Source organism: Scomber scombrus, chromosome 18 (genome assembly GCF_963691925.1).
Source record: "Scomber scombrus chromosome 18, fScoSco1.1, whole genome shotgun sequence".
NCBI lineage: Eukaryota > Metazoa > Chordata > Actinopteri > Scombriformes > Scombridae > Scomber > Scomber scombrus.
The window spans coordinates 23,322,554-23,349,261 of record NC_084987.1 but is presented as its reverse complement, the minus strand read 5'-3'; the positions used below and the strand labels follow the sequence as shown (position 1 = coordinate 23,349,261).

Sequence of the window (26,708 nt, the reverse complement as noted above, 5' to 3'; positions counted from 1 at the left end):
TTCACCTTCATAATGTCACCAGAAAAGATGCAACCAGAAGGAGCTGTGCTTATATTGCTCACTGATGCTCACTGTCGTATCACTAATTCAAATTGATTAAATCTAGTGGCAATTATTTATTTGTTTTAAGCACTTTCATGGTTCACTCGCCGGTCACTCGCTCACAGTGCTGTGATTTCGTGTGTTTTTAATGGATTGGGCATTTTTGCACCTGTTGCACCCAGAATGAACAAATTACCAGTGAGTGATTGAGTTTTAGATTTTAATTTGCCGAATAATCATAATTCTTTCAATTTCTGCATCTGATAAAAAGCGAGAGGCAGGAATACGAGAGTCGGTAATGTAATATAAGCAGATTCAAACTGTCATGTGGTAAGCATCTTATACCACCGTGATGCCTGAAATTCAACTTTTTAAACTGCCCCCTCAGATTCTCCTGGGAACTGGACTACAAATCCCACCAGTGTCCATAGATGAGCAGTGAGAAGGTTTCCTTTGCCAGCTGCTCCCTGGCTCAATGTTAAGCTTCAGCACAGTCAAATTATAAGTCAGTAGAGTGCCAACACCCAGATACTTGTCTCCACCGCATATGACTCAACCTGCATTTTCTTGTCATCCATCTGTCAGAACTTTATATTAACTGGCGCTCATGTCTTCGTGTGGGCTTGTGTTCAAGGTTTGTGACATGCACAGATGTGCAACTACAAGCATTTTCAAATATTTTCTGAGGTATGTTTTCCAGTGTTTTTGGTTCAGCTGGCAAATAGGCTAAAATTCAAATCCTTGTAGACCATGGACTTCAAACTAGTCCAACCTTTACCTGGTGAGACTGTTGGTTGCTCACATAGCTTACCTCTACTTAACTTAACAGTGGGATCTACAGAAATGAAGATGTAATTTTGAAACAAAGAAGCACCAAAACCTAGATATGTGTCAGGCGCTCGGCCCCACATACATGGTACAGTTACAGATTACCAGGCCACTGTGACTGAATCCGAACTGACTAAGCCATTGACAAAATACAAATCTTAGTGAGCTGCAAAAACATGCTGACCAGGCAGACCTGTAGGTAGAACACAAACACACTTCTTAGCTGGCAGACTTAGGTGGAGATAAAGCTGCATATCTGTCCTCACTGCACAGGTGACTACTTTAATCGATCTCCCAATAGTGGTCGATTATTTTGTTGTCAGTTGGCTAATCCATGAATTGTTTTAGCTCTACACATGAGTAAATGTTAGCAAGACTTACATCCAAAAATTGGAGAATTTATTCAAATGAAAAGTTTGACATTTTGGGAAATATGTTTGTTCTTTTTCTGGGCGAGGGTTAGGTGAGAAGATTGATACCACTGTTACTTGTATAAGGTATGTAGCTAGAAGCAGGGAAACCGTTAGCATGTTGAGAGGTAGCAAGATACCCCAAACCAGCAATTCTAATGCTCACACATTATCAAATCATATCTTGTTTGTTCAATCCATACAAAGGCCAAAGAGTGAAAGCAACATTTTTTTTGCTTATGGACAGAGCCAGGCTTGCATGTTAGACTCTATTTTTATGCTAAGACTAGCTACTTAGCTGCTAATCAGAGCTACATTAGCCTATCACATTAATTCTTTTGTTTTCGCTGTGTACATTTGTGTTTCGTGCCAGTAAAGCCTGACAGACAAGAGGCTGTATTAGCGTCATTACCCCAAATCTTGATCCAGTTACCCATCAGTCATTTAGCTGGCTGAAATGACTCAGGCTAATTCACTACTCAGCCTACATGGATTAGCAGCGAGTGCTGAATGCAGTGTGTTATCCTGTGCTCCATAATGTATATTTCATGTAGTTATTTTTTTCTTCACTGTTACTTTAGTATTTTTGGAGCAAGCGTGATGTAGCTATAGGTTGCTATCATGTTGAGTAAAGTAAAGTCGCCCATCTTGCTTGGTGGCAAAGATGAATTAGCCTACAGCTCTATAATTAAAGTAACAATTCAACATTTTGGGAAATACTCCTTTACCCAGAGACATATAAGAAGATTAATCCAATTCTCTGTACAGTGAATATGGAGCTGTAGCCTGCAGCTAATTAGCTTAGCTTAGCATAAAGACTATCAACAGCAATCCGTACAAAAACGTCTTAAAAGTCTTAAAACAACATGGTATGGTTTAATGGGGGCAAGGAGTTAAGTTTTTATACTATGCTAAGCTAAGCTAACCAGCTGTTAGCTCTAGTTTCATATTGAATGGACATGAAAGTGGTATTGATCACCAAGTAAGCACATTTCCCAAAATGTCGAACTGAACCTTTTAAATCATAGGACCTCATGGGGTCATACTAGGAGCTAAAATCTATTCAGCCAGAGCCTGTGTGCCCTGATTACATTTTAACGGACAACAATTAGACTGTTTTTCCTGCATTCCAACTATCACTGTGAAGAACTGGAAATTGTTTGGTATGTTGGGTTGTAATTTAACCTTCGAACAAAACAAAACCTGTGGCAACAGACCCAGAACCAGAAGAGAAGAGCCTGGTGTTGAAGGCTCACCCTGACTTGGCTTGTGGAGACTGTCATTTAAAAGGTGTTATTGTCAGTCAAAAGCAGGGGGGTTGTTGTGCCCTGTATTTGCTTCTATCCAGGCGTCTTGGGTAAAGAAGAATACAGAGAGCTACCCTGTGTTGATATACTTTATAACTGTTCGTCACTGGTCATTAATACCCTTTTTTTGTACACTTTAACAGTCTGCTATTTATTCTGTAAAGTGTAACTTTGGGACAACTGAAGCTCAATATAAACACATATCTCATTGTTTAAGTGCTGGAACCATTGAGTGACTGAAAATTAACTGATAATATTTTATAATCAATTCACTGTTTCAGTCATTTCTCAAGCAACAGTTTTTTTTTTTTGTTCCAACATCTGAAAGGCATTCAGTTTTTTGATTTTATTTATTAAACATTGTTTATTCAAAGGGCATTACACTCTTTTACAGGATTTTCCTGAATTAATATTCATACATGCTAAAATGATATACAATATATGATAACAATTACAGTAATAACATTAAAATGTCAAATAAAACAAATAACTAGCAGACATGGATGACAAGAGTAGGACTGGGTATCATTTAAAATATTTCGATACCAGTACCAATCCAAGTACCCTTATAGTGATACTGATACCAAATGAGCACTTCATTTGTGACCCATCGTCTGAATAGAAGCATTAAATTAAACCACAGATGGGTTGTAGCTGCTGTGGCAGTGGGCCAATCACATGTCACATTACATCGAAGAAAGCTTGAGTTGATTGGCCATGAGAAAGTCCATACAAATAGTCATATTTTCTAGCTTTGGTTGAAAAAGGATCGATTGTAGGTATTGTTTGATGGGAGACATTTTGATACTACTTGGTATCGATTATTTCGGGCAATACCTACCTTAAAGGTATCGAGTAGTAGTAGATTAGAGTTTTAAGTGAAGGTGGGAGGGTAACTTGCCAAGCAAAGCCTTATAAACAAAAAGGAGGCAGTGTCTTTCCCCTTTCTATCATTGAGAGAAGACCATCCCACATTCTTGTACAGTGATGAATTCGAAACCATCCCAACTAATAAAGACATAGCATGCATAAACAGATTATCCCCATAATTTAACACTGACATTATAGTCGATTGAGCAATTACCACTTGTTTTCTAAAGAGAAGCATGACCATATCAGCACATTAACGCCACCAAACTAAAATGGGTATTATTGTTGCAGTTTATAGTTGACTGAGCTGAGAAAGTCCTGCTTTCCTCTGTTTTATTTTATTTCATTTATGATTGCTTAATTATAAAAACATTAACTTTGGCCGTGGTCACTTGATACTCCTTTTATTGTCAGGTATTGTCATGCCAATGCTGAATTATGAGTGCTGCAGATACTTTCTACTTCACGCACATCCTCTAGTCTGCTGGAATGTTCATGCTCAAAAGTTCCAGCTATGAAGACATGAGCAATAAAAAAGACACTTACCACTATTTGCTATAAAGTGTACGAGTAACCTTTTAAAGGATAGGTTCACAGCTTTTCTTAAAACAACAGCCGGTGTCCATATGAACATCGGAAGAGGTTTTCCTTGCTGTAATCATTCCTCCTGTTCATACTTGCTATTAAAAGATCATGAGCTTTCCATGTTTTTTCAGCATCAAATTCCCTCTGTGTTTTTACCTGCTGAGCTGTAGTGGAAGTATAGTTACAAAAAAGGGGACTTAAAAAGACTAACGTTGAAAGATATTTGCTTGATTTGACCCATTTGGACAGCTGAGGCTTCACATTAGCGTCAGATAAACTTGAATTGGATGGACTGTGGCTTTTATCTCCCGTCACTTACATTGTAAGTGCATTATGAAGGGATCTTCTAATGGTCAGTATGAACAGGAGGAATGATTACAGCGAGAAAAACATGTTTCAATGTTCATTTGGGCTCCTGACTGTTGAAAAATGTGAACACTTCCCTTTAAGAGAAAAGAAGTGATCACAAGATTAATCATATGCTCGGAGCAGGAACACGCAATCAGAGATGATACATTAGCCCTGAATTGGCTGTATTTGTTCATTCTTTTTAGAAATCTGTTCATTTTACTCAGCTAACGTGAATTTAATAACAATCTAATGCGTGGATATATAAATATGGATGAAATTGTAGAAAATTGGCTGAAATGGGAAACAAAACTGTAGCAGGAAAGAAACTGTGCTTCTGTTAGGTAGGAGGAGGAACAGAGAGAAAACATAATGAGAAATAAGTACTACATTGACTAATTATGAATAGCTGTATATATTTATTGAATTCCAGTGATTGGTATATTAGATTAAATCCTATTGATTCATCTATACCATACCTCGGATTACTAATGTTGTAAATCATTAACGTGTACACACTGACATAATTGATGATCAATGTTGACCTTCTTGGGCACATACCTGATAAAGATTTAAAGGGGCACTCCACTGATTTTACATATCAGTATCAATCTTGTTGAGTGTTATCTCAGCTAGAGGACTTCGAGTCGGAGAAGATAACCATGGTGATGTCATGGGAGTTATCTCAGAGCCGTCATGGAGACTGCAAATGAGGAAGTGTGAGTTACAAACTGGAAGTGTGGACTGGAGGCAGGAGAGTCTAATGAAAGTGATATCAAACTGCATTATGGGAGTTGTAGGATACAGCATTTTTGAAGCTTGCTGAAACTAAGGAATAAAAATCAGGATGTCGCCCTCTGCTGCTTTAATTTAGACTTAATCCACCTTTAACCTCAAAGCTGTGTTCTATAAATATTTTTGGGAGCATCAGTATATCATGTGGATACCTTTGATTGTGATTGTTGGCAGCACACCTGATAAATATTAGGATGTACATATATTTCTTTGTGGCTTTGGTAAGCTATAAAAACCTTAAGAAACCTGCTTTTTTGTTATATTTTGGTTGACACTTTATCATGATAATATAAATTAAATGGAGCGTAATCTGTGAGTTTAACCAATCAGCATGGAGTAACTAAAGAGTACATTTCACCATCTCAGTGTGTTAGTGGTTTGTATAGTACCTCAGCTGTTGTTTTGTGTGTGTTGTTTTGACATTTCTGTTGAAAAGTAGAAATCGTATGTTCATGATGTCTACAGGGAACACTCTGAAGCCACATACACACACACACACAAACTAACACAGCTTTAAAGTTACTCAACAGGAAGGAAACGTGACAACAGGAAGCAGTTTAACAATCACGCCCTCTAACCCTGTTTGTGTGTGTGTGTGTGTGTACATTGGTCTTGTACATTTAGGGGGATGTAAATAATACTGCAACAAGCACCTCCTACACATGAAGGCCTTTGGTTCTGTTTCTCTCTGTATATCTATAATACACTCACATTAGCATTTCTACCAGACGGGGACAGAGAGAGGGAGAGAAAGAGAGAGAGAGAGAGAGTAAGCAAGGGAGTGAGTCGGTAGTAGTGCCAAATTCACGCTGGGAAAGCCTGTGGCTACCATGGAAACGAAGCCACGTGATCACAGAGATGGTCACTGGGGAGACAGATGCTGCTGACCTTTTAGAAAAGGGGGGAGGGGTGTGATAGAGAGCAGAATAAGAGATAGGAAAATACATCGAGAGACGTGTTACCACACTTCAGAGCTGGTTAATTACAGGTCACTCACTGGCTGGCAAGGACTAATGAAGAACTTAATTGGATAAGCCGATGTAGTCGCTGTCGAACTGAATTTCATAATACTCATATTTGTGTTGTGAAATATATGTTTGAATATATTTGAATATGAATATTATATTGAATATGTTTGTTTTGGGGGGAGTTAAAAGGCAATGAGACAATAAATGCCTATATTATAAATGTAATAAGTTAAAAGTTCGATGTTATTGGCAACTCCATATCAACCAAAGTCAGATTAGATGTCCTTGACAACAGTGTTTCTGAGGCCTTTATGATGGTGTTCCTCAGGGAACCTTCATGGTGCCCCTGTTTTATATTTATAACATCTTATTTCCAAGACATGAGCCACACGCAGCTAGAAAAGAAGGCCTTCTGACCTTTGACCTTTGCTCTGTGTGTAGGTCTTCACCACCTACTCTAACGAAGATTACGACCGACGTAACGACGATGTCGACCCCATGGCAGCCTCCGCCGAGTACGAGCTGGAGAAAAGAGTGGAGAAGCTGGACCTATTTCCTGTCGAGCTGGAGAAAGGTACATACGCTTCTTTCCAATCATTGAGAGTCACTCAGTCAAGCCTCTTATGTAACCACACACACACACACACACACACACACACACACACACACACACACACACACACACACAAACACACTCGCACATGTCCACACAATAGCTGACAGGGTGCTAGAAACAGACACATACACTGTCTGCCTGCTAACAACTCCATTATCCCCTTATGGGATTAAATTTAGCGCGGATTAGCCTAATTAGCGGCAAGTAATTCTGGAGGTAATAGATTTGAACCAGCAACCATCCGTGACGGCTGCTCTCAAAACAGCAGTATATCTATAATGAATAATGTTTAGTTTTTAAAGAATTGAATATAGATTCATGTTTTATTTGTTTGACTGACACAACACGCAGGATGTAACATTATGGATACACTGAAATGAATAAATATCAATGCTCTAAGCATTTATATGAATTATATACAGTTTATATTGATGATACTCTACTAAGATACATGATTATAAGAACAATGAACTACTGTGGACTCTTATATAATAATAAATAAAATAAAATTCACATTACTACATCAATATTTTCATTTTTAATATTTACATCATATGTTTGTCTTTCTGTATCTCAGACAGTGATGGTCTGGGTATCAGCATCATAGGCATGGGTGCAGGAGCTGATATGGGTCTGGAGAAACTTGGAATCTTCGTGAAGACGGTCACCGATAACGGAGCCGCACAGAGAGACGGCAGGTACGCTGTCCACCTGTCTGTTATCTCAATTTTGCGAGGTTGCATTGCAATTTTTGAGAAAAGCCACTGCAAAATCAAATGTTTTTGGTTGCAACAATCAGAGAAAAAAAAAGCTTTATGCCTGAGACATGAGAGGAGCTCTTTTGTCTGTTAGGTAATGATGTGCTAAGATCTACCAACCAGGCTCGAAATCTGACAGAAAAACAAAACATATGCTAAAAGAATAGTTCGACATTTTGGGAGATACACTTATTTGTTTTCTTGCCGAGAGTGATATGAGAAGATCGGTATCAAATATGTCTTTGTGTTACATTTGGAGCTGAAGACGTGTCTAGCTTAGCATAAACTGACAACCTGGAGGCAGGAGAGATTCCCAAGGGACCGCTTCAGTCTGCAGGGTGGAGGCAACTGAAGGAACTGATACTGTTAGTATTTGGTAATGTTCTTGTCAGCTGGGCTGTTTTTTGTAACCTTTCTTTTTTTTCAGGGGAGTTTCTCTGAGAGCAATGTTCTCTTTTTGAGGAACATCCTGATTCACACAGTTACATATTCACACCTGGAAGCTGCCCAGCACAACCACAGTCTGCCGGCCACAGCTCCACTGACTTGCTCGAGGTCACCTCAGTGGTGGTTATGAAGGAGAGGCGAGCGCTGCTTTTTCACTTTCCGCCACCCAGATGTATCCTGCCGGTGTGGCTACCGAACTGGCGACCCTCTATTTACAAGCTTTTCTAACCTGGAGGCCACTACTGCCCCACAAGTGCCATGTATTAAGACAAATAATGGGATGTAGTGTTCCAAGATGGCAACCCAATTCATTCCTATGACGTTATTTTCAAACGTCACCAGACATGAAAACGCTATTGGGTTTGTTTTTGTGTCCTTTTGCAGCCGAGCTGGTTGAAAGCAGAAAGCTGCCCAAAGAAAAATACATGAAAATGAAAAAAGTGCAGTTCCAGTGCAAAGTTATTATTCTGCACAACAACACCCAGGTGCAGTGTGCACAGCTTCCTGAAGTCATAACATCACAGTGAGGTTGCTGGGCTCTTTTCTGTTATGCTTGTACCTGTACCAAAACCGTAACCAGTCACCATGTCTGGCAACTCTTACTACAGTCAGAGATTTTTGGACATTAAGTGCTGGGCAGTGGGATACACTGTTGTTTGCCATGAAAGAAAGCAAATAAATGACCCATATAAAATGTTGAACTGTATATTATATTTCTGGGCAAGTATGTCTCTAAATGTATGTGCCTGTGTGATGCTTTATTTCTGTCTTTGTCATACATTCCTGTTTGTCTTATTTTCACACATATTCTCTGTGTGTGTATGTGTACAGGATCCAGGTGAATGATCTGATAGTGGAAGTTGATGGGACCAGCCTGGTTGGCGTCACTCAGAGCTTTGCTGCCTCTGTCCTCCGCAACACCACAGGCACCGTCAGGTCTGTTACACACACACACACTCTCACTCTCTCTCTGTTGCAGATTTGTAATAAACTGCATATTTTTCAGGGTTTTAGTTGGTATGTGCTGAAATTGTCAGGTTTGTGTTGGGTGCATTTTATGTTTTCAGGCTTGCAGTTGGTGTGGTTTTTTTTTTCCTGGTTTGCGTGAGGTGCATTTTGAATCCTTTCATGTTTTCAATTTGTGTGTGTGTGAGTGCATGTCTTGAGGTTTGCAGTTGCTGTGTGTCTGGATTTGACTATTTTCAGATTTATTATTGGTGACTGTTGAATGTGTTTCCAGGTTTGTGATTGGCCGGGAGAAACCGGGGGAGCAGAGCGAAGTGGCTCAGCTGATCCAGCAGACTCTGGAACAGGAGAGATGGCAGAGAGAGATGATGGAGCAGAGATACAAGCAGTACATGGATGATGATGAAGAGGTACGTACAAGACTTAACTATACAGTACGCACAAACATACACAAGAATGGCAGAGTGACTGGAGGTGTCCATCTTTCACTTTTGCACCTTAAAGGGTAACTCCAGTATATTTTAGTCTGGACCTTATTTTTCCTTCTTTTCTTGTCTAAGTGACTTATGGGGATAACAGTCTTTGAAATTGGTGGAGTATTGAGTGAGATTGATTCAGTTTGCAGACGTGAAATAGGCTGCAATTTAGTCCTTCGGGGCAATTATGCACCATCAATATACGTCAACTAAAATTGCTTATTTTTGCCACTGTCAGGCTCAGGTTATTATTATAAGTGAACCTGAGTCTGCGCCTGTCTGTGGCAAAAACAAGGACTTTTAGTGGATGTACATTGATGGTACACAATAGCCCTAAAGGATTATGGTGATAATAAAGCTGTTTTTTTAATGCTGTATTTATCACCCCCAGAACATCTTCAGCTTATTTTGCTGTTCCACAAACATGCAGCACTGCACAAAGGCTGGGAGCTTTTGTCAGCTGCAGAAAATCAAAAGAGGGAGGATTTAGAGAGAGAGTCAACAAGAGCGAGATGAGCAGATTAAGAGAGAAGTAGGAGAGAGGAGGGTGACATTGTGTGTGTGTGTGTGTGTGTGTGTGTGTGTGTGTGTGTGTGTGTGTGTGTGTGTGTGTGTGTGTGTGTGTGTGTGTGTGTGTGTGTGTGTGACAAAATGTCGGTCTGTGTGCCACCACGTGGCCTATAGTTTCACACTCAGCCCACCTTCTCCACCTTGTGGTCAGAGAGGGTAACGGATAGTTTGGTACCACAACGGCAACCATTATTTAAATTGCTAGTATGTTGTGTCAATAAAAGCAAATTACAATTAACCATTTAAAATGTATGTAATTACTCCAGGGAACGCTGGGATCAATAGGTGATTAAACTGGTTGCCATCATTCCTCATCACCAGTGCTGTAGCTACCATTTAAGACACAAAGATCATGTCCTCAGTAATATATCTGGAAATGTACTGGTTTATAAAGACATAAGGAGTAGTTTATAATCTACAGATAAAACACATGCTTCCACATGTTGTGTTTTTTAAGGCTGATTCTAATCATTTTCAGACCAAATGTGACAGTTTTAGGCAGTAATCTGAATATTTTAAATTCCAATCAAAGTAATTTTTCAGCAGAATTACAATTCTGGCACAAGACCAAAATGTGGTGAGATAAAATTGACAGAAAATCTGATCAAACAGGTAAAGATTAATTTTCTTCTTAAATATGCAGAAAATACCATAGAGTTTGGTTTGTGGTTCTGCCAGGGAACTTAGACTTGTGACCTCAGTAGTTCCTGACTACAGCCCTGCTCATCACTCATTCAAATGAGGATTTTCATCACCAGTGTATCTAGATAATTCAACATATAACACACACTTCGTGAGCTTTGCTGCAGAATTTCCACAAGATTTCATGATAAGAATTCCCCAAACTATATAATATTATCAAGCACAAGAATCTCAATTTAAGCAGATGATGAAATTGGTGAATTCAGTGAATAAAAGTGAGCAATTGATTTTCGATTTGAGGGGACACACAATAAGAAAAGAACGGTCAACAATGGTGCAGAAGAGGCTGACATATAATTTAGGTCCTAGTATGGGTTGCAATGAACCCTACAATTCCCATAATGCAACTCAATACTTATAGTCAATAATAGTTTTTTGTTAAGCCACCTTGCCTGGTAAATACCAACCTCTTTCAAACACCAGGCCCTACTTTCAAATACAGATTTTCTATTAAAATGTGTAGTTTTCAAATCCAGGCTTATATAACCCCTGATATAACTCTGATGACATCATCAAACATCAGGCGGACATTTCCTGAACTCGTAATATTTCTGTGGCAAATCAGAAGAGCCAAACGTTCAGGATATTAAGGCAGACAGCAGCACTGCTCTGGTTTGATGTAGCCTAATAATAAATGCCAGAAAGTGTGCTTGTCTCAGTTTGAGAGTAGAAAATGTAACCAGAGCTGAAGATACATTGTGATCATTACATCATAGAGATATATAAAGTGCACTGCTACATTTTAGTTAATGCATTTTTGATAGTTGCTGTAAACCTGAAAAGACATTGCAGACCTGCGTTAATGTGAAGCTAATTTCCCTTTGTAATGTATAAGAAGACAAATGATTAGCAGACTTTATTGATTGGGTTAATCCTTTTAGTGGAAGACAGTTACAGGCAGTGGCTGCATTCAGTTTCAGAGGGTTGAGCCTGGACTGTCAGACTGCCAGCAAGAGCTTGTTTCTTTCACTTAATTTGTAATTTCATACTTACAGCATGTGGTCTGCTCCCGGCTAGCTGCCATTTATACCATTTTATATGACATACTCCTCCAAATGAAATTATACAGCAACTTATCAAGGAGAGAAAGGACTGGAACTGGGAGTCTGTGATTTGTTTGGTATCAATCTGATCTGCAAGTAACAATTTAAAGGAAAGTTTGGTCAATTTTGACTGGAAACAGGGGGAAACAGCTAGCTGGCTAGCAGCTGGTTAGTTTAGCTTAGCCTGGCTCTGTCTTAAAGTAATGAAATCCACCTAGCAGCAACTGTAAAGCTCACAAAACAGTGCACCCTTCCCCCTAAAACTACACCATAGCGTTTTTACAGTCATGTTTTTGTATAGATAAAATAAACAAGATGTAATGTGTTGTAGTTAGTTTTAGAGGCGTTGCTAGGCAGATGTTGTTATCTTTGGACAGAGTCAGCCTAGCTGCTTCCCCGTTTTCAGTATGTGTGCTAAGCTAAGCTAACAGGCTGCTGGTGGCAGCTTCATATTTAGCTTACAGATATGAAAGTGGTGTCAATCTGAACATCTTATTCTCAGCAAGAAAGCGAATTAGCGTATTTTCCAATGTGTTTAACTATTCCTTAAACTCGCCTCCATTCCCCCAACAGACAAATACAATATGTGTCATGTTTTTCAATTATTAACTGTTCTTTTTATTCCACTCCTTTCCGTTAACCTGCAGACAGGTGAATATGCAACAGACGAGGAGGAGGAAATGAGTCCTGTGTTTCCAAACTCCATTGAGGTTTTCGACCTGGCGGAGAACCAGGACATGTCCCCTGTGGAGCTGGACCCTGAGAAGCTGACCCATAAATTCAAGGAGGTAAATCCTTAAATGAATCTATGTACCCATTGCTCATGCATCTTGATATGGAGTAAATAGAGATTTGTAAAATTATGTGAGAATATTTTCAGTTTTATCCGTTATTTGTGTTTTGTCTCTAAAGGAAATAACCGTATATCAGCAAAACACGTATAGTGGTTACGTTAGCTTCGACCTCCTGCCTATCATTATATACTTAAACCAAAACACACAAAAGACAGACTTCTCCACCATCTATAATCTGAAATTATGTCAAGATATTTTCAATTTTGTCAGTCTTTTATGTTTTTGTCTCTAGAGTAAATCACAGTAAACCAGCAGAAAACATAATGTTGTTACGTTAGCTTCCACCTTTTGCCTAGCGTTATATACTACGCTACTACGTTATATATACAAAAGCCAGACTTCCCCATGATCTTTAATCTGTAAAATAACGCAGTATTTAAAACTATATTTTATTTCTATACTCTCTGTCTTCCTGTAGCTCCAGATTAAACATGCAGTGACCCAGGCGGAGATCCAGCTGCTAAAGAGGAAGGTGAGACCACGTTACTTTCAGTCACTTCTTAACACGCAGATATTAAACACATTACAGTATCCAGGTTATACTGCAGAGGAAAATGTACACCGGGATAGTATCAGTTATTTTGCTTTCTGAACAATGACTTAATGCTGGCTGTACTTCCCACGTACCACCCCCTCTCTCCCACAATGCCCCCCTCACCTCCAGTTGGCTCATGCGGAGCAGGATAAGTTGCGTTGGCGGATGGAGCGTGCTCAGTTGGAGCAAAACATCCGGGACAGTAAAGAGAGGATGGAGAAACTGGAGGGATACTGGATGGAGGCACAGTCCCTATGTAAGGTAATATTGATTTAGAGAATAAGCAACGTTATAGGCAAGGACGCAACAATCAGACATGAATGGAGGAATGGATGGAGTATTCTTTTCTCATTATTTGATAGCTTAAACAACTACCAAAACTAGTACTTTTCATTTATTGACTCTGTGTGTGTCTGTGTGTTTGTGTGTGTTTTCAGGCCGTGGATGAACACCTGAAAGAAACCCAGGCTCAGTACCAAACCCTAGAGAGGAAATACTGCAAAGCCAAGAGACTGATTAAAGAATACCAGCAAAAGTAAGAAAAGCAGGGACGAAATCAAGGTTCAAAGGAAGGAGTAAATACACAGTTTTAATGTATATGTGTCTGTGTGTGTTGCAGGGAAATCGAGTACCTAAAGAAGGAGACAGCTCAGCGTCGAGCACAAGAGGAGAGCGAGGCAACACACAAAGAGGAGACGGACAACCTGCAGGAAAAGGTAAAGAAAAATACATTACCATGCTCAAGTAAAGAGTGCAGTGTCAGCTCTTCAAGCAGAAAACGGAGCTGTATATGAGAATGCAAATGTCTGCATCATTTGGACCAGACATTAAACGGACTTCATCATACCAGCTCCTTCGTATTAAGTCTGTGTAATGTTCGATTGGGCCCATGTGTGAATAGAGAAATAATCAGGTTTAAAGCACCTCATGGGGTTGTTTCTCGCTGTACTGCTGAATTATTGCATTGTTTTTTATTATTACATTATTATGATTATCATGAACCAGTTCCTGGCCTCAAGACTGAAAAAAGGTGACTGTATACAGGTCCCTTAGCTCTGAGACTTCCTGTCTGATGATCTGAGACTTTTTTAATTAACTTTTCAATAACTTAAAAAAAAAAAAAAATGTAATTTACTTTTAACTTTTTTCAATTAACTGTTTATTAACTTTACTTTTATGAGCAGCACCCCATTTAAAAAAATGTTTCTTCTAATATAGTTATCTTGCTTTGATATGCAATGCAATTTCCCCACATAACTTTCTTGAAAGATGCTGTATAAATAAGGTTTATTATTGATATTGTGACCCCTTTTGGGGGTAACCAGAAATATGTTCCTAGTGGGATTTGACAACGGAAACAAGAAATCTGCTCTTAGTGGGATATGACAACGGAAACAAGAAATCTGCTCTTAGTGGGATATGACAACGGAAACAAAAAATCTGCTCTTAGTGGGATATGACAACGGAAACAAGAAATCTGCTCTTAGTGGGATATGACAATGGAAACAAGAAATAAGTTCCTAGTGGGATATGACAATGGAAACAAGAAATATGTTCCTAGTGGGATATGACAATGGAAACAAGAATTATGTTCCTAGTGGGATATGACAATGGAAACAAGAAATTAAGATTTTTTTTAATTTTTTTTAATTGTGGTCCTAATATTCTGTGAAAAATGTCCCCCTGTATTATATTGTATTATAAAAATACAGTCCTAAGTTTGTTTTAAAAAGTCAAAAGAAAAGAAAAGATGGTTCTTATATTTTGAGAACAATAAAATGGCACAAATTGTGATTAGATTGGGTAGATTAGAGCATAACATAGTATTTGCATACTTGTTTTGTATAGTAAAATGTATTTAGTTATCCACCACTGTGTTGTTTCCACAGATTACAGACTTGGAGACCAAAGTGGATGCCCTGAAAACCCCCAAACCCTCCTAGACTGCTGCTACTTCCTACCTCCTGTCTGTGACTGGAAGAGGTGGAGCTCTGCCTTCATTCTGACCGGGGCTGTATTTTACTCCAATCAACCCATTTACTGCACGGACGGGTAGCGGCCGGGGGGGGGGGGGAGAATAACAAGGATGACAATGATAAAAGAGAAGAAGAGGAGTGTGACATACAAAACGGAAAGAAGCAACCTCTCATCTGACATCTGCCAGCCGCTTAGAGCTCCGTCAGTCCAATAACCAATCCCAGAATGCACCCTCTGTAATACCCAGAATCCTCCTAGTGTGTCTTCCTGGCAACCGGCTTGGCAACCAACACAGAAAAACCACATTGAAGATCCTGTAATTTATTTATGGATGATTGCTTGTCCTCTCCTCATCAACTGTATCTTACCGGGAATCTATTATCAATTCAAATTTATTTTAAAAAAAGCGCTTTTAACGAACAGGCTCATCACAAAGTGCTTTATAGAGTGACAAAGGGCATAAATGCAGAGAAAAAACGAGTAACAAGAATGGACAGAGGTTATTTGATTGTCGTTATACTACTTTTTAACAAGGTGGTTGATCTCTCCATCTCTTTTATGGAACTGGATCCTTATGGAGAGGACAGATCTACAAGGAGAAGTGGCCACCTCATTTTATTTCAAGACTCGACACAAATTTCGAAATGGAGACTCGATAGTAACTTGCTTTGGAAAGAAAAAGGGCCTCCCTGATAGTTACGTAATAAAAACTATCAAACAAGATTTCTGATTAGTGACAAAAACTGTGAAATAATACCCAATCTTTGGTTTCTTTTCTAGCCTAACTTCTCTGTGAGCAATGGAAGGAATCGGGCAGAAATGTGCATTTGGGGTTTGAACCGTGATGGCATATTGTTTGTATATATTCTATACGTCTATTTAAAAGTATTTCAGTGGCTTAAGCAATTGAATGGGTCAGGTGGCTGAGAGTAAGGCAGTGCAATGAGTAAATGGCGTCGTCTTACTGTGGAGAATGGAGGGGTTCACTTGTCCAGATTGGTCTGTTTCATCTCTTTTTCTATCAACATCAATGGCAAACAGGGTGTTAATAGTCTAATATGTGCTTATAGAGCTTCTAATTGTGTATATTTGTTGGTGTTGTACTATCTGTGTGTTGACATGCACACCAATATCCTGTTATTCAGGATGGTCATGTACTATATTCCTAAATTGGTGCAGAGAAACATTATAGAAATCGGATCTCATCCAGAATCACAAAAAACTGAATATACTAGCTTGAATATAACTATATTCCACAGCTTCCACTTGTACTCACTGGGCTGAGTGCAGTCAGTTAATTCCAGCTGTGATATGTACTACAGGATCTCCTAAGGTGCACTTTGTAGTGTCAGTTGTTCAATCATTTCTTGGAGGCAGAGCTACTTAAGAAATAATCTCATTGGTCAAGGAAAACATTAGCGAGTGGAGCTACAGAACAAAAAATTGGCTAACAATATTGGATTTTTGAGGCTGATATACATATTAGAGAGTTTTAAAAATCTGCTCACAATATATTTACAAATACATAACTTATTAACATAAATCATTTCTGAAATACATTTAAATTTAAAGATTTTTGACCAGTGCTCTCTGCTGGACAAATGATTTAATGGCAACAATGTTTCTAAATGACCTAAAAAATATCTTCGGCATTTCTGTACCTCAATTTTCTGTTATTTACCAGCTAATATTGGCCTGTGGATGTAAAGAAAGATCATAATAATAATTTAAAAAGTATGAACAACCTAAAAGTAAGTTGGAAATCAATTTAACCACTCTTTAATACTCATTGTTGAAATTTAAATACCACTGAATCAAGTGAATGAAATCTTTGAAAGCCAAATTTAGAGGTCTGATCAATTCATTTAGACATTTTAATTTTTATATCAGACTTTGAACAACTTTTAAAAATTGGACATATCATTATTTGTGTATCTTTAAGAAAAAACAACTTGAAATCAAGTTTATAACATTGTTTAAATTGAAAGTACCTGCTGCAGGTAGGAGAGGTGAATTGAAACCACAAAAAGTCAGACAGATTTTAAGGTAAAAATATTTCAAAGTTATACATTCAGTAGTAATTAATTATAAAACTAACTAAAACTATTTAGTTTAAGTGTTAATTAATGATTACATTTCAACATGTGGTTCCATTGCTCATAAAATTTAAATTATTTTGGCCTTTCTTTACTTCCATATTGACTTCAACCCGTCTTTCTTACCTGTACTCATACATGTATACTAATTTAGCATGCTTACTTCTAAAAGAATGAAATGCAGTTGGTATGAATGAAAGAACAAGATGTTGCCAATTCTATTTTAACAAAGAATAATTTTTATGAATGTTTTTATCAATACTTCAATCAGTATTTGTCTTTTCTAGCTAGCTAGTATAGCCTTTTTATGCTAACGTAGCAGGATGATTTTGCCTCTTAAGAAATGTTTGCGTAACTAGACCGTACCATGTCTATGAGCTACAGTGTTATTCAGAAAACTGTGTGCATGTAAACACACTCCACATCTCTTAGTAGAAGAAGATTAGAAGGTCCCAGTGCCAGTATTATGACTTTAGAAAAGAAAGTTAGTGATTCATGCCTGACAGTCAAAATGTGGGTTGAATACAAAAGTGTTGCTGTGGTCATTAAAAGTCAGACAGGTTTGTGGATCCCAAGAACCACTAGAGGTGCATCAGGTTCAGCCAACAAAGAAATTGTTAATTTTTAAAATGTCTTTCAAACAATGATGAGGCGGCTTCTTTGGTTAGATAAAGTTGCAAGCCTTTTTTAGTCAAATAATAAGTGCTTTTGGATTTTTCTCTTTCCAGATCATGAAAATGTATTCTACCAGAAATAGGAAGATAAGCCACTTGTTAGATTGTCCTTAAGAGTTTTCCTGTTGGTTAATAAAAAAATAAGTTGTCAGTGGAAATGTTAGTGATAAAGCACACAGTGGATTTTTGCTAGCATTTTGCTCAAGGACTCTTAAACACATGGGAAAAGGGAATTGACAAATTGGCTGTTAGGACTGAACCTGTGACACTGTGGTTACAGTAGTCTCCATGTTTATACAATACAGTTGTAATTCAGTGATGATGATGGCAGTTTGATGTTTCAAATATGAGGTTAGTTTTTGCATGTGGATGGCAAAATGGTGCTCAGTAAGACAGCGTTAACACACAATTAACTTACAAAGTATTGAATAGGCAAATGTAATTTTGCTGCTCAAGTGTTGTCATTCACCTTGGTGATAATTGTGAGTTCATGTATGCGTTTATAGAGATATTACAGCTTGCTGGCAAGCTCTGATTAGATTGCATTAATTGAGTCATAGAGAAGCTCAGAATGGCCAAAATCTACTTCCTCCCACCTGGCGCTTTGTGGTCTTCAAGTTAAAAGGTCTGTGTTGAATGAATGAGTTTTAACATAAACAAAAATCATGTTTTGCTGCGCATAAGACAATGTGTTATATGTTAGCCATGGTAGTGGCATTGGTCTGTCTTGGTCCACAGCATTGGTCCAAACTGAAATATCTCAACACTATTGGATGGATTGCAACAACATTTTGTACAGACATTCATGGTCCCTAGATGGTGTATCATAAAGGCTTTAGTGATCCTCTTAACCTCTCATCTAGAGCCATCATCAGGTGCAAATTTAGATTTGTCCAATATTGTGGTTTGTAAGCAAACAACCTTAGCTGTAATTTGTATGTAGGGTTTTTTAGTTCATGCTAGCATGCTAACATACTACCCTGCTGGAAAAACCAGCATAGACGAGTAAACTTGCACGGTGAACAAGGTCAACTTTAAACCTGCTGAACATCAGCATGTTGGCATACTGATGTTAGCATTTAGCTCAAAGAACTGCTGTATCAAAGTACAGCCTCTCAGAGCTGCTAGCGTGGCTGTAGTCTTGTTAACATTAATATTGACAGTGTTTTGTTTTAAAATCATCCTGCAAACACACAATACTTTTCACAAATCACAAATATGTGAAGCAGTTCTGCTTTTCATCAAAATTATAATCAAGTGTTGCACTTTCAAGCTTACAAATCGCTAGGTAGAATCATGACCCCCAGCAGCTGATCCTGGTTCAATGTGTTACAGTACCTGAACATGTTGACCTGTCTTTATTAGGCTTTATTACCTTTATTAAATTAGATATTTGCTCTTGCGTTTCCTAAAGACAGTTTACTTCATACACCGAACAATCTGAATCCGTACCAGCTCAAGACCATGACCTGACCTACAGGCAGTATGTATTAGATATGTATTCAAAGAGATTCAAGGCTTTAAATGATGAATGGGATAAAGAACAGTTGGAGAAGTATTTACTGTAGTCACAAACACAGCAACTGTTTGAAGGGTAGACTGAGATACAGATATGATATGTTTAAATTGGACAGTGGGGAGCGACTCTGAACTTTAAGAACGAGGTTAATATTTTAATGTAATATTTTAATTTGGCAGAAAACTTTTAAAACCAAGTATTTGTTCAAAATATATAGTATGTTTATAATGTAATCTTATTGGATGGGAACAAGGGTCCTCAAGATGGAAAGCATTTTTAGAGAAAATAATATCAGCCATAAGCAACTCACTTGAGTATTTTTCTTTTATGTCTTTAGTATTTTTATTACGGTTTCATCTCTATGTCAAACCAATGTGAGCTGTACAAATCGCTGGTTTATCACCAAATCAAGTTCTGGTCACGTTAGGGTTTAAGATCTAAACACCGAGTGACCACTTTGCCTTGTTATGACTTGTACTTATGAGTTAACATGCTGCTTTTGCCTTTACGAAGCCTTCGGATGTCTGCTAGCTTTAGCTGACTGTCACAGTTGTCAACCATCATGTCTGCCCATCGCTCATGTCTGCACCATTACAAGTGTTTAAAGAGTTTTTGCCATTGATTACAGACAAGCTGCCATGTTGGGAACCTGATAGATTGTAGCATTTTAGCATTTAACTGTCACAGATTGTAGATGGACTGATGCCTTTTTCCATGACACTTTCCCAGTGTTACTCCTCATATTTTAAATATTTATTAAACTCAGCTTTTTCCCCTGCATTACATATTGGGCCACTATTTTCCCGCTGGTGGCCACTGAGCAGCTTTGCCGGAGCAGGTGAGTGGGTTTAGTGCCTTGCTTAAGGGTTAAGGATAATGGTAGTTGAGAGGGGATAGTACACCCACCTTACACGAGTTGGACCAGGAGTCTAAAACCAAGCTTGCAGCGAAAAGGTCATATATTCCCTTTGACCTAACTGGACAATTGGCATTGTCTGTCCCGTAACCATTGGTGACTAGTCTTTAAACACAACAAAAGTATTGGTTTGTGCTCACGTAATGCAGCATTTCATTTCATTAAAGAAGAACAATGGGAAAAGGTTTAAAAATGCAAGGAAAAGCACTACAGGAAAAAATTCGGTAGTTTTTAAAATGTGTCTGTGTTGGAATTTTCCATTGTTATATCATGATCCAGTACCCAAATTTCATGGCATTTTGGAGAAATTGTTAGTTTTTTATAATAATAATATTAATCCTTGGCTTGACTTCTTCAAATACACTGATGAAATGAGAGAGCGGTGTCATGTGGTATGCTGGATGAATGGCTATGGACCAGCTTTGATGGAGCGGTACCATCAGTGTGAGCAGGACAATCTGACTGTGCATCGAGCAGACCTCCCAGTGTGTTTCGGGAGGTCTGAAACCGATTTCCTTCTCTGACTGGTTCTGTTCTTCAGTTGATGCCACCTTGTTTGTCTGTTCCAATACCTGTCTGTCAGCATTAATAAATAAACAAAATATGTTGAACAAGAAAGAAGAGGGGGGAATTGATTTTACTGTTCACTGTGTGTGCCTTTGCAAATGTTTGTATGTATGTACATTGTTCCTACACTTCCCCAGCTACCTGTCCTAATATTTAGAAACGACTGGATGCAGAAGATGTTTGGTCTAGTGACCACAACCTGCTGCCTTCAAGGAAGATGTATGTATCCAGGATCCACTGGATGACAGCTACATGTTCCCTCTCTGTTGCCCACCAACAACCCTTTACCCTTGGAGGAGGTAGACCTAGTTCCTTATCCTAACATCTAGCATACCAAAATATCTCAACAATTATTGGATGGATTGCCATAAAATGTTGATTGCTAATATTCTTGGTTTCCAAGGGATGAATCCCTGATGATCCCTCAATGTTTCGTGTAATGCCACCAGCAAGTCAAAGTTTACAACTGTTAAGATTGCCATAACATTTTGTAGGCATTCATAGTCCTCAGAGGATGAAGCCTACAACTTTGGTGATTCTTTCACTTTCCCTCTAGCGCCACCAGCAGGTCAAAGTTCCTGCAAAATATCTCAAAACCTACGAGATGGATTGATGCAAAATTTTTGTACAGACATTCATTGTTCCCAATGACTTGTAGATGTATTATGCAAAATGAAAATAATGTACCTACTGTCCTAATATTTAAACTGTGACTAAAGTGTTTGGATCTTGATGATTCAACACCAAATAAGTATGAAAATACACATCTGGAGGGGATGTGTCTTGACTTAGTTGCATCTAGCTCTTACTATTGAATGACACACATCATCTGTGCAGTTTTGTCATTCAGTCAGCAGGGGGCAGAGTTTGACAACTCGGACAGCTGTTCCGAGTGCAGCATAGAGCCTGATTGAAAGGTAGGAAGAAAGATAGAAAATTTGTATTTATTAAAAAAAAAAATTGTGGTTGTTTGGGATGAAGCTTTATTTTTGAACTGGATCTTTTCAGAATGTACAGCCATGTTATTGGGCTCATGGTGATATGTCATAAACAGCAGGATGGAAAGGTGAAAATGAGAGCATAGTTCTAGCCTGTCACATGTTGGACAAAGTATATGGTTATTAATTAACTTTATTAACAGAAACAATTGTGAGAAACATCCTTTGATAGTAACAGACTGATCATTTACAATAGCAGCTTTATATAACCTAATTATGAAGCTACAAAACACCACAACACAAGGCAGTCTTTAATTTCATAGCATGGGTCATATTTATTCATATTAAGTGCTGAAAATAAATACAAAACATTTTTGGAACACATCTGGTAAAGTGCCAAAGACCTGCTTCAGTCAAGTTTTGTTTGTCAGAAAAACGTTTCCATTTACTTTTTCAGCGTCAGTTTCTTCCTTCAGTTTTTCGAAATTTGGCTAATGTGGTACAGCAAAATTCACCCGCTACTTTCCAAATGATTTAAGGATTAATTTACCCATTTCCAAATTATTAACAACAATTTTGCACTCCTAACCAGAGGGTAAAACTGCAGTGGTATTTTTAGACCAAGGATATACATACTAACTTCCAATCTTCATCAATCTGAAGCCGCTCCAGCTGCTCATTTGTGGACCAATCATGACTGATTGTCAAATATGTGGATGCGTTTGAAATGAATGGCACACAGTGTTAAATGGATGACTCATGAATACATATTTCACAAGTGCAACCGCCATAAAATGTTAGAAAAAAAACAAACATCAAATTGACCGGACTGACAAAATATTTTGTGTTTTAATTCCAGTTATGCTTTTAGCAATAAGTAGATTTGACACCAGATCAGCATCTAAGTGCTATGGCAACCAAACACAGACATATGGCTAGCTGGTAGGATGCTAAACTAATTATATTAGTACGACATTCAGACATCACATGAACAAAACAAAAACAGACAGAAGGTTGAAATTACAACATGTACTCTGATACTCAGCTTTATAGTTAATTAGCTGGAAACCTGCAAGTTCCTGAATTAATTACAAGGGCCATTGTGACAGAGTTTATATTAGCTGAGACACTGTTGTGTATTGGAGTGGTGAAGGCCTGTGTGTTGGGAGCATGTCCTGTAGAAGGCACTGGCACTCTTACGGTACAATCTCTTTTACTAATGGTATCAGAAATAAACATTCAATGCTAACAAATATGTTCTAACACACACACACACACACGTCAACATTAATTTCTATAGAAATGTAACCGGAAATACATGTAGACAATGGATTCCTAACTAAAGAAGGTACTCAAAGAGATGAGAATAAAAAAGCTGAGTTGTATGCTGTTTGAGAAAAGGGCAGCTATCAGCTTTTTAGTCTGGGAGGAGTGAGTAACATCCATTAAGGACATAGATCTGTGTGTGTGTGTGTGTATAATCAGTCATCTTCTATGTTAAGCTGCACTCAAAGCAAAGGGTTAGCATTTATATCTGTTGTAACACAAGTAGGACGTGGATATGTGTGTGTGTATGTGTATCAATATCAGTGTACAGTGCTTCTGTAGAGGTCTGAGAAGGCAGATTTGTGTGTGTGGTATATGTGTGGTACAGCTCTTTCAGTCATCCACTCCTATGTTGCGGAAAAGATAGGACATGGACTCTCCGTTGTGGATGCGGCGGATGGCCTCCGACAGGATCATGCTGATGTCGACCGTCTTGATCTTTGGACACTGGAGCTTCTGCAGCTCGTGGGGAATTGTGTTAGTCACCACCACCTGGAGAAGATAAGAGAGGAAGTGTGAAGAGGAGGTGAGGAAAAAAGGCACATCACACAGTCTAAACATGACATATTTCACAGTGTGCCTTCACCTCATCGATTGCAGACTCTTCTAGAAGTCTGGGGGCGTCAGATGAGAGGATGCCGTGCGTTGCCATGACGAAGATCTTGTAGGCCCCTCGTTCCTTAAGCGTCTCAGCTGCTGCCACGAAGCTGTCTACGTCATCGATGATGTCATCCTGTGGGACAAACGGACCCATTTAAACTCAGCTTTTCGAAACTCAACTCTGAATGTTAGAGTTGTGTGTTGAAGGGTTAAGCTCAGTTTTGGCTTAGGGGGTGCCACAGATTTAACCAAACTTCCATATGTAAAGGAAATGCATACAAGCTATTTTGATGCAGCAAGAGAGTGTTTTTTGCTTAAAATTTGTGGACTGTTGGGGAAAGAAATCACCTGTATTAATATAAACACGCTAGAAGAATCTAAAAGTATAAATTAATCTATTGTTACTCCTTAAAAAGCCAGAATAATGTGTGAAAATAAAATGTGCATGTGTATCTCCTCTCACCACAATGATGGCGATGCGTCCTCCTACATCTCCTACCACAGTGATGGAGGCTTCTCTTTAGGGATCAACACTGGAGAAAAAAAAAAGGACACAGAAGAGAGAGCGTGTGTGAGATTTGCTGCATGCATTAATGTACAGTGGTAGATCTACTCGTACACAGCATATTCTGTTACATGCATGTAGGTTGCTTAGAGAGTGTGTGTGTGCATTACATGGTATCTCCATGCTGGGGTGAATGGCTCCAGTGGTCTTGACGGTGGGTGGGGAGTGTCGGCCGTCTACTTGGTCCGACTCTGCGTCCTGAGCTTCGCCGTGGATCACTGCTAAACCCAGACGCAGCCGCTCAGCAAATGACTGAGCCCTACACACACACACACACACAAACACACACACACACACACACACACACACACACACACACACACACACACACACACACACACACCACACACACACACACACACACACACACACACACACACACACACACACACACACACACACACACACAGAGAGAGAGATAATAATGATACGACTGTTAAACTACTAAAAAGGTCTAAAGGTAGTACATTAAAAACTAAAAAAAGGTTGCCTGTTGTTCAAATATATGTTTAAATATGTTTTTAAAAAGTGTCTTTTATATTTAACAGTCACAGTATCAGTATGAAAGTTCTGACTCCGTTTTAGTATCAAAACTGAAAGTTCATGCTGCTTAATCAATGTAAGTTTGGACCTTGACTTCCAACAGAAACTACAGCAAGGAGAGATGACAGGGAAACTGTTTATGGTTCATGATTAAACGCGTCAGTTTTACACTTATCAGTCACAGTTTTACAGCTCAGCACAGTTGAAGATGAGGAGAGAGAGTGAGAGAGAGAGAGAGCCGACCTTTTGGCAGAAGATGGAGATTTGGCCACAATCACAGCATTTCTGTAGTCGGGTATCTGAAGGTTCACAAAATAGAAAAAAAAAGATACAAATTAAGTTTCAGATTTGCAACTGACCATTCACATAACCCCTCCCACAAATAATGATTATCCAGTCATGAGTTAGCAACTTTAAGACTCTTTTACAGGATGCTTGTCAGCTGGTTAAAAAGTCATCTGGAGCATTTTCAACCAACTCATGGAAGTAAAAATTAGAAAGCATGAAAGTAGAAAGCTTGACAGGCATAGCAACAGTAACTAAGGGGGGGTGGGGCTTCATGTACACTGAGATAAATGTGTAGTAGCACAGAGAGTGGGGACAAAGGTAGTTTTACCTATTGGGCCCTCAGGTGTTTTGAGGTTAAAAGTTAAAACAAACAAAAGTATGATGCAAATCATTTAGTGTGTGTGCTTTCACCTCTTCCTGTATATACTGTAGCAGGAAGGGCGAGGCTCTCAGGTTATCCACTGGGATGTTGAAGAAGCCTTGAATCTCTTTCTGATGGAGGTCCATGGTGATCAGGTGGGTCAGACCTGCACAACGGCATTCATTGTTGCAGTTATGACAGTGATGGACTCACACTTTGAGGTTAGCCTTGTAAATATACTGTTGTACTTTTTCTATTCACTTTCTATGTATGTCAAACAATCATAAACCATAACATAAAAACAAATATTATGCCAGTTAGAGCATTTCCCTCTCCCACTCACCAGCTTTACACATCATGGAGGCGATGAGCTTGGTGACAATGGAGCCCCTCTTCCTCATCTTACACTGCTTGCTGTAGGGGAAGTAGGGGAGGACGCCCGTGATGCTTCTGGCGCAGGACGTCCTGCACGCGTACACCATGATCAGCATCTCCATTATGGTCGTGTTCACATCCCTGAGAAAGAAGAAGACAGTGAAAAACATGTGAGGTGAATGAGATGTAAGATTTATTGATTTATTTATCTTTAGTTATTATTGCGTTTGTTCTTACTTCGACACCGTCTGAATCACGAAGACATCTTTGCCTCGTACCGACTCCTGGATCTGCACCCGCGTTTCTATGGTGACAAATGGGACGGTGAGAACGGGGGGTAGCAGAGAGGACAACAACAACAGAGCCCGAGAGGCCCGTTGGCTTCATCGGTGGCCCATGTGAGCTCTTTGTGCCTCTGACACAAAACATCCTGACCCCGCTGTGTCAAACTGTACATACGAGCATTCCAAAAAAAACTGCCTCCCCGTGTACCAGAGATTAGAAAACAAAATGCTTCATCGCTGCAGCCAAATGTAGGATAGAGACACAAAGTCACTGAATGCTGCTGCTAAACTGTTATAAAACCAATACTGAGTGCAGCACAGGAGATTTAAAAAGCACCAGAGTGGTTTTACATCATTTCATTTCATTTTTTTACCAAAAGCATATTATGGGTTTTTTTAAAGCCTTTCTACCTCCCACACAGTTTTCCATTTCTTACAGTAGACCTGCCTGTAGTTGAAACATGCTGAATACTTTGCTTTATTTTGTCTCAACTGCGTCAAAACAGTGTGATAAAGCAGCTGTGTCCAGGCTGTTTGAAATGTAAGAAAAACACATTCA

The 26,708-nt window shown here is 38.9% G+C and overlaps 2 protein-coding genes across 2 annotated transcripts in view; one reads left to right on the top strand and one right to left on the bottom strand.

Moving 5' to 3' along the window:
- The window catches only part of LOC133999658 (neurabin-2-like), a 37,503-nt gene extending 16,592 nt beyond the window's left edge, over window positions 1-20,911 (top strand). The window contains exons 6-15 of the mRNA XM_062438915.1: window positions 6,595-6,727; window positions 7,347-7,467; window positions 8,806-8,910; window positions 9,215-9,350; window positions 12,379-12,519; window positions 13,004-13,057; window positions 13,250-13,381; window positions 13,558-13,655; window positions 13,740-13,836; window positions 15,010-20,911. Coding sequence (XP_062294899.1) covers window positions 6,595-6,727; window positions 7,347-7,467; window positions 8,806-8,910; window positions 9,215-9,350; window positions 12,379-12,519; window positions 13,004-13,057; window positions 13,250-13,381; window positions 13,558-13,655; window positions 13,740-13,836; window positions 15,010-15,063 — 1,071 coding nt within the window. The 3' untranslated portion in view covers window positions 15,064-20,911. The remainder of the gene's footprint in view (window positions 1-6,594; window positions 6,728-7,346; window positions 7,468-8,805; window positions 8,911-9,214; window positions 9,351-12,378; window positions 12,520-13,003; window positions 13,058-13,249; window positions 13,382-13,557; window positions 13,656-13,739; window positions 13,837-15,009) is intronic.
- A 958-nt stretch (window positions 20,912-21,869) lies between these two features.
- The window catches only part of LOC134000105 (phosphoribosyl pyrophosphate synthase-associated protein 2-like), a 9,667-nt gene continuing 4,828 nt past the window's right edge, over window positions 21,870-26,708 (bottom strand). The window contains 9 exon segments of the mRNA XM_062439417.1: window positions 21,870-23,625; window positions 23,720-23,866; window positions 24,197-24,240; window positions 24,243-24,266; window positions 24,409-24,557; window positions 25,085-25,140; window positions 25,541-25,656; window positions 25,834-26,006; window positions 26,103-26,169. Coding sequence (XP_062295401.1) covers window positions 23,467-23,625; window positions 23,720-23,866; window positions 24,197-24,240; window positions 24,243-24,266; window positions 24,409-24,557; window positions 25,085-25,140; window positions 25,541-25,656; window positions 25,834-26,006; window positions 26,103-26,169 — 935 coding nt within the window. The 3' untranslated portion in view covers window positions 21,870-23,466.